Source organism: Eurytemora carolleeae, unplaced genomic scaffold (assembly GCF_000591075.1).
Source record: "Eurytemora carolleeae unplaced genomic scaffold, Eaff_2.0 scaffold592, whole genome shotgun sequence".
NCBI classification, from domain to species: Eukaryota; Metazoa; Arthropoda; class Copepoda; order Calanoida; family Temoridae; genus Eurytemora; species Eurytemora carolleeae.
Genome location: NW_019397035.1, coordinates 209,266 through 218,400, shown reverse-complemented (window position 1 = coordinate 218,400; position 9,135 = coordinate 209,266). Strand labels below are relative to the sequence as shown.

The window sequence follows — 9,135 nt, the reverse complement described above, 5'->3', positions numbered from 1 at the left end:
TTCAGGGGGGGGGGGCGTAAATCTGGATTTAATTTCAAACCTATTTTAATACTTTTTTATGGTTTGCTATGATTTTCTTCTATTATTTAACAAAAATGCATTTGTTAGCAGAAATCCAATCATTCTATAGACCAAAGAATTAAGAACAAAGATAAGAGCATATATCTATATGTATTGTTTGTCTGTTTGTATCCAAAAAACGTCAAACCAGCTGAACCGAGAGGGCCCAATTTTTTGTGACAATGCACTTGACCACATTGGGAAGAATTGATTTATCGAAATTGAAATTGCTCTCAAAAAATCCTCAATTTTTAATTTCAGAAATATTGTAATACATCAATGTTAACAGAAAAATTCCGCGAAATTTCGAGTTTTACTATTACATGAGCCATATATCGAAAGAATTTATCAAATGTCGTCTTGACAATTTTTCAATGGGTTTTATACGGGTGTCCCACGAAACATGACAGTATGCAAGACGACTTGAATATCGTCTTGATTTTTGATATAATTTTCTGCATTTATTTGTCAACCTAATTTTAGAAGTAAATTTCCCTAGTCCTGCCATTTCCAAAATGTGGTCTGCATTTTTTGTGCTTTCAATATTGCCCGAGATATGAACAATTTCGTTTAGATTTCGACAATTTTGCTTTTATTTAACAAAATTGAAATCTGAACCAAACTCTTTATATCTCCGGTAATATTGAAAGCACAATAAACGCAGACCACTTTTTGGAAATGCCGGGGCTAGGAGAATTATGTGATAATTGTTTTAAGAATCATACATGTTAAAGTAGATAGAAGACTAAATGTCACAAATAAATTCAAATATCAAAGACGACTTTCAAGTCGTCTTGCTATTGTCATGTTTCGTGGGACACCCTGTACTCTGTTTTTGCGAAAATAAATAAATAGCCATGAATCTGCGGGAACAGTTTTAATGATATATATATACATATAATCATTTAATTAAAAAAGTAAATATCTCCAACATTCCATTATCAAAAAGTGAAGAATACGATATTTGATGAATTCTAATGAGTCTAACCGTAGGAAAAATGATAACTTGAAAAGCAACATTAAACCTCTTAAATCTTACAATTGCAAGAACATTGTCGTAAAAAGGCTAAATTGATATTTATTTTTTTTATACACCAAACGTAATTAGAAATAGAAATAAATAAATTCGGCCACAGGACAAAATAGGCAGATCGAAAATCGCTTAAAAAATGTACTAATCTAATCCCAGTGCGGTACGAGGAAAGGACCGGGGAAATACGAATTTAGTAGAGCATTTCCAATCCCTGACTTTCATGGAATTCGTCCGAGCCACCTCGAATTATTCGCCCTTCCCACAACGAGAAAACAATTTTAAAATCTTGCCACGTTATGTCAAAGATGAAATGTTGAATTTTGTAAATCGAAAAAATGTTCTAAATTAAATCAAAAGGTTTCAAAGTTATCTGTTTTAAAAATTATTGAATTACAGGGTGTCCCAAAAAACATGGGAATTCAGTGACGAATTCGATATCCTCTTTGTTATGAATTAACATTGTAATACCTTATTTCAAAAGCCATAATTGTTAAAACAAATTCGAAATATAAGGAAGACGATTTTCCGACTCAAATGCCGACGTTAATTCTCTAAATGTGTGTGTACACAGGAAGCAAGCACACCACATGTGTCAAATCCCCGCTCACCTTAGCTCCCGCTCCACCCGGCAGTCAACCACATACACTCAAGACATCCACAACTCCACCCTGGCTCCTTTGTGATGATGATTCAGATACAAAACTAAGTGCAGAAGACACTGCTTACACCTAGCTTCCGCGCTCCACAATGTTCCAGAGATCCGGGCGGATATCAGACGTCCTTCCATTATCCTGTATACAGGATAAGTCCACAATCTCTCTCCCTGAGACTAAGCCTGATTGTAAGTAAGCCTGCCAAATCCTGCCGTCAAGATTGATGATCTGCACCACCATCATGAAGCTCTACAAACTCTTTCCAACCGATATTCGTCTATAGTTTCTTTATTAATTTCTATACCAGCCAATTTAAGCCCCACTCGGGAAAATATTTCATAACCTTTTGTTTTTATAAATAAAGATTAGAAATACCGTTAGATCTCTTTTATTTTATCATATTGACTTTTAAAGTCAACAATAATATTATTATGTGTGCTAGATTTTATTTATGAAAAGGGAAAAACACTGTAAAGATGTGTCAATAATGTCTCCGCAAGATGAATAGTGAAGACTGACAAGTTTAATTAGTTTGTATAATGTAATTTTTTTTTTTTCTAAGTTCAACCGTATGCAGTCAAAACATAAACAAACAAATTGTAAACATAGCAGATGAAATTCTTACAGATTACAGCCTTCTCAGTAGGTATCATTATACTATATCAAAGAATTGTTTAAAAAGACGATATCGATTGCGTCACTGAATTCCCATGTTTTTTGGGACACCCTGTACTTAACGCGCATTTTCAGATATTCTTGGTAAAGCCACGAATTACTCCGAGTTTATAGAATTTCAATATTTTTTTTTGATAATTACTGGCTTACCCACAAAGGATGAGACTTCAGTGACGACTGTACGGAATTTTAAATGTCCTTACATGCATGGTTTTCTGCAACGGTAAACTCGTTTCTTTTTCTGTCTTGTCAATAAATATGCCATACAAAGAATACATTTCAGACAGTAGACAATTAATTTAACCTTGGAATCGTGATAACTATTTAAGGTAATGTTACATCGGCTATACGCAACATCCCCCCTACTGAACTTCAGACCTACTAACTTTCCGACCTACTGCAATATCGGACCTACGCCAGCTGTTTATTTTTGCAGTTAGGACAGGCTAGGGGGCCGAGCGCCGTGGCTAGGACAGGCTAGGGGCCGAGCACTGCGGCCACAAGTCCATACAGCAGCTGTAAAACCTCATGCTTGTATGGTCGGATGTGTAGTATAGCGGTTTTGCGTAGGTCGAAAAATATACCACCCTATAATTAAAGAGTATCGGATCGTCTTTACAGTCTTATTCTTTGTGGGTAACCCTATATAAAAAAGACAATAGAATTATTCCATGGGAAAAAAGCAAACAAATAAGTAAAATATTTTGCCTAGTTAATTATATACCAAAAGTTGTAACAGCAAACCTATAACTCAATAAACACAATAAACATGGAGGTATTAAAGGTTTTTAAAAGCTCAATAGGTTTGATTTCTATTAGAATCATTAATTAATTAATCATGAAATTTACTCTCCGATAACGGAAAAAGTTTCACAGTAAAAAAGAACAACTTAACCAATGCTTTAGAAATCTGAACATTTTTAACCTATAGAGAAACAATTGAATCTTATACAAGGGTTCATAAAAATTCAGATAAATTCAAAATGTCTAATTGAGCAATATTTTTACGATATTATTAAATAAAACGCCATAATTTATTATGATAGCAATTACCTATTAATTTAAAGCTATTTGCTAATGTAAACTAAATTGATTTTTACCCCGTACCTAGCGGAGAGTAAACACAACTTGAATAGACTTGACTTTTACACCATCTGGTATGTCCAAACGTGGCCAGATTAAAAAAAAATATTTTTTAACTTCTAAAAACGTTACCGCATAAGATCGAATTTGTTTCTCTGAACCACTAGTGTTTCATTAAAAACGGGAAAAGATACGTACGTCTTAACTCATCAAAAATTAACATGATGGAACCCTATTTTAAAAGAGTTAAGTTTCGAACCACCCGTATTACAATTTAGAATGTTTGATCGTGCTATTTATTATAGCTATTCTTTTTAACAAAGTATTTTATTTAAATAAAAATATCTTATCTTGACCAAACTAAGGTGGTGTAAAGGGTATAATTGTGTTAAAAACAAATTTCGCGAAGACGACATTTAAATATTTCCTTTTTCTATTTTGTCCAGGTTATAAACTCTCTGAGTCCGAATCGTCCCAAATGAACGGATGTATTGAAGACGTACTTTAAATGTCTCCGTACTCTTTAATATTGAGATGTTGTTTATGATATTGGTGAAATTTAGTAAAAATAGAATTTTATACAACATGTTGAGTTTAAAACCTTTCTTTTCTTTTTCTATCCAATAAATTTAAATATAATAGGCTTTTAGGGTGCTTCGCGCCCATCTTCTATTTAAATTGTGAACATGTTCTTTTTGTTTACATTTCAAAACAAAGAAAAAAAAAATTTTGCGGATTTAAAAAAAAAATCGTGGATTTTCAAGAATTTAAATTTTTTTACAAAATTAAAAACCTTTAAAACACATTTTTAAAAAATTTTTATTCATAAACTTTCCCTGTGGTCACGTGATGTCCCAAAACAAATTTGGGCCCGATCGGTTCAGCCGTTTTGACGTTTATTGGATACAAACAGACAAGCCAAATTTATATATAGATAGATTATTTTTAAACAATTATTCTCCGCACTCATAAATAGACAATCCGATCCTCTCTTCATAGCAAATTTCTTGCATACCACATGAAAATCTATTTTGATTTTGATTGATTATTTAAATAAATAATAATAATGTACAAAAGTTTAATATAATGCTACTTTTTTTTTTATAAAAATTACCATTTTTGAAAGTTTTAACTGCTGTGTAAATGTCATAAATATTGGGTAACACAATTTTCTGTAAGCCCATGCAGTACTTTGTACATTATTAGCATATCTATGTTTGTAAACTTTTGCGTAAAAACCATTAATCATTTGAACAAGAGAGGGAACCCCCGGACGCCATGAGCCTCTGTCAAGCAAGACACGAGCCTCCCACATTTGCTAGGCAGACTGAGCCTCCACTATGCAGACCAAGCCTCCGCTATGTTAACAATTTTTTTTGACGTAGTGGTATAAGAATTTTACTAAAGATTAGATTTATTTATTGATTGTGATGATTAAAAACATATATGGTCTCATAAAGTGGTTTATAAGATTTATACTAAAAATTTAAACATTTCTTACACAGAAAGGAGGATATTTTGAGAAATATTTCTGGAGTAAATTTAATTTGTTTTGTTGTAATCTTTGATTTGAACAATGTAAGATCTGAGGATCTTTATAAACTAATTGTGTTCAGGGTGTTCAGCGACAAGACGTTACTCAGTGTGTTCAGCCAGGAATTCTCTGCAAACAATCGATCAATCACACGGAACTCTACATGCACAATTTTCTACATTTAATCACGTGTTCAGCTCTATATAATTAATTGAGATTTTTAATTTATAACTATTTAAAGGCCAATTTTTATAAAGAATAACCTGATTTTGTTTTATAATGCAGAACCTGAGTTTTATGCTTAAAATGTTTTATAATTTAACATATATATATAATATTTAGCCAAAACCTATATATTGTCTCGTCAAAGCCTATTTAAAAAATCTAGCCTCAAAACTTTAAAAATAAATGAGTTTATCTTTCAGAACACGATGGGTTAGTTGAACTCTGCTAACCGGCATTCATGTTTCTTTCTCCAGGTCTATAAAGCATCCGTAATCAATGTTTAATGCTATCTACGCAATGTTGCCAAATTTTATTCCTACGAATGGTTTATAGAATATATGTAGATAATTGTGATTGTTGTGATTCCTCTAAATAGTTCCGGGCTCGTATCAGTGCTTTAAACCAGGTGAAAAATTGCAAATATCTAAAATGAGCTTAAATAATATCCTGACTTCTCACAAGTCTCTCAACGTAATTCTCATGCTAGGCTGGCACGAGTCCTGTTGATATATAACATCGATTTGCTCCACTGACTCGCAGAGAATTTCTACTGCTCTTCAACATGCAGATATCTCCCCTGTGTGTTTGACTCCTGAGATGGTTCCGTTCTCTTCTAATCTGAGATGGTTCAGTTCTCTTCTACTCCCACCTACCAATCTTGACATCCTGAGTCTAAGGAAGTCTATATAAAGGTGAGGATCAAAGCTCACAACCTTTGAGCTTTGGAACTCGGTCTAATTAATTTTATTTAGACCTCCGTTGTCAAGACTCTGACATCACCGGAAGCTAAGTCATCCTTGTTCTCTGGATCCTCAGCTCATGCTCCAGAATATCCTTCTGGTACTCTAGAGACCAATATACCTCTACGTACCAGACCTGCACAACTTTGGCTTAGTTGTTTCCTTTACTCCGGTTTCTCCAACGAGAAACATTGCTGCTCCCCTCCTATACCTCCACGGAAGGGCTCTGATTCTGTATCCCTGGTCTAGCTCCTCCTCTAGATCAAATACAGGTAATAAATCTAAAAATCACGATGCTTGTGATGAATGTGAGAAAGTCACCACTTGAAAAAGGATATTTGAAGTGACACATGAAAACTTCGATCGGACTAAATAAGCTCATTTTTAGTTATTCTGTTCTCGACTGCAGTGCAATTTAATGAACTATAGGCTACAGACCTCTGGACAAATCAACATTGTAAGTTTATTTTCTTATTATATAAATAATTTAATAGTTAACCTGGAGAAAGTTTTATTTTAAAGCCTAAAATTTTATTATTGTCATGCATATAATTAACCTTGGACTGATTTATTGTGTTTTCAGTTCACGGTTGAGTCCTGTATAAACTGCCTACCTGAAATGTATACATAAGATTTAATCAGTGCAAAGTAAGGTGAGCCGAAGAGAAAGAGTTCATGCTCGCTCTTATGTTTGTAGTTATTACCTGGTCTCCTTCCTATAGGTAAAATTGAGCACAAACAATACCTTTTTTTTAAAAAATATTAAGATTTAAATAAATTATACAAATTTTCTAGATTTAATTTGAACTACAAAAAAAAGGTTTTGCTTAAATCAAAGATTATAAAAGATGATATGAAATTCAATTCAAATTTTTTTCTCTAAATATTTTGTTTTCATGTAAAGAATGTTTAAAGTTTTATACACCACTTTATTAGTCATAATTAGGAACTATTTTTGATAATTGATTAATACTTCTCATACTTTGAGAAACATCTCATGCCACTTTGTCAAAAAAAAGCCCCCAATTGTAAAAAAATTCCCCTAATTAAAAAAACATTTTCAAATTCCATGAACACATTGTTCATTTGAACTATTTTTATGTTCATTTGAACTATTTTTATGTTCATTTGAACTATTTTTTAGTTAATTTGAACTATTTTTATGTCCATTTGAAACATTTCTGTGTATATCTAATTAATTGTATGGTCCCTAACCTCATAATTATAAAAAATTTAAAAACTGAATTAGTAGAAAAATAGTTCAAATGCAGAGCAAGTAATCAAATCAAATCAAATCAAATAATAGTTCAAACGAACATATAGTTCAATCGGTCGATCTAGTTCAATTGAGAACCCCCCTCGAATTGTGTATAAAATGTTAATCTAATATGAAATCTATGTTTTGAAAGGATTTTGTAAAGCTTTATTAAATTTTTAAAGTTAAAATATGAAAAAGACATTGAAAATTATTATTGAGTAGGATTAATATAAATGTTGGCTTGTATCTTATCGTAGACAAGTCTAAATGTCGTCGTCGATGTCATATTTTTAAAGATCAGCTGATTTGTCAAACTAAAGAACGAAAAGTTTTGACTTTTAAACTTTAAGTTCATGGTTAAATGCCACTTTAATTTATTTAAACCTGAGTCTAAAACTAAAGAATGCGCGAATTTTAAGTTCGAGGTTAAAAGTTCTGTAAAATAATGAATAGCTACTTAAATATTAAACTTTCTCAATTTTAAATTTGAATTTCCCGGGAAAAATCTGAACCAATCAGAGAAAAGGATTTACGGAGAATATTACATAACCATCGCTAATCAGCTGTTATTACGGAACCGAAAACAAAACATATTTCGAGTTACAACCGTTTTTTGGGTTTACATGCAAAAATTAATTTATCTAAAACGTGAATTTTCTTTAACAAGGTTTTCACTTTTAAATATATCGTGAAGTTAAATGCCGCTAATTCTCAGCTGAATGATGATTGAATAATAGACAATAGGGAAAATGCAGGATTTCAAGATTTTAAACCTGTGTTTTAATTTTAACTCGTCGATTTCGGCGAGTTAAATATTTAACCACAGGGTTAAATATTTAACCTCACGGTTAAAGTTCAGGTTTAAATTAAGTCAGAAGTGGCATTTAACCATGAACTTAAAATTTAAGTCAAAACTTTTCGTTCTTTAGTTTTAGACTCTGAACTTTAACCGTGAGGTTAAATATTTAACCCTGTGGTTCAGCGGTAAGCGGCATTCAACTAATTATGATATATTTAAAAGTAAAAACCTTGATTTAATAAATTTCACGTTTTATGTTTGCATGTAAACCCAAAATACGGTTTTGACTGATAATATGTTTTGTTTTCCGTCACGTAAATAATTTAAAATTTACAAAACAGCTGATTACCAATAGTTACATAATAATTCTCCATAAATCCTTTTCTCTGATTGGTTAAAATTTTTCTCGGGAAATTCAAATTTAAAATTGAGAAAGTTTAATATTTAAGTAGCTACTCATTATTTTACAGAACTTTTAACCTCAAACTTAAAATTCGCGCATTCTTTAGTTTTAGACTCAGGTGTTTTAAATTGCATCATGTTTAATTTTCACGAGCTCTGTAATTGCGGTTGCTTAGTTTTCTTTAGTTGTATCAGGTTTAAGAAGCTAAAGAAATCATTAATTTAATCAAATAAATAAAAAGATCTAAATAGATGGGACCCCGACCTGCATTCATTTACATTTCAGATAGAATGGCAGAGATTATGAAGAAAGAATTAGATGTCAAGGACTTTGAGATGACATCTATTGACACTGTAGAGGATACATGTTTTGTTAATATATCTGAAAATGAAATAAAGATGAAAAATATAGAAGTAAAAGGTAAACTTAAAACTTTAAATATTATTTATTAACAAAGGAACAAATGGCGCGGCCAACCTAAAAAAGAATGAATTATCAGAACCTTTAAATTAACAATTATAAAATTTGCAATAGACAAACAGTACGCACATTTTCACACCATATTTAACAGAGGCGCAACTAGGACTTTTGCTAGGGGGTGGCAATATATTATTTTGTAAGGGTCTGGGGGGGGCCCTGTTCGAAAATATTTCAAAAACAAAAGTGCTTTTT

At 31.9% G+C, this 9,135-nt stretch overlaps 1 protein-coding gene across 1 annotated transcript in view; it reads left to right on the top strand.

Annotated features, from left to right (window-relative positions):
• The first annotated feature begins 6,569 nt into the window (after nucleotides 1-6,569).
• LOC111711300 (transcriptional repressor CTCFL) overlaps nucleotides 6,570-9,135 on the top strand; it is a 4,640-nt gene continuing 2,074 nt past the window's right edge. Inside the window, exons 1-2 of the mRNA XM_023485625.1 lie at nucleotides 6,570-6,725; nucleotides 8,749-8,883. Of these exons, the coding sequence (XP_023341393.1) occupies nucleotides 8,754-8,883 (130 nt within the window). The 5' untranslated portion in view covers nucleotides 6,570-6,725; nucleotides 8,749-8,753. The remainder of the gene's footprint in view (nucleotides 6,726-8,748; nucleotides 8,884-9,135) is intronic.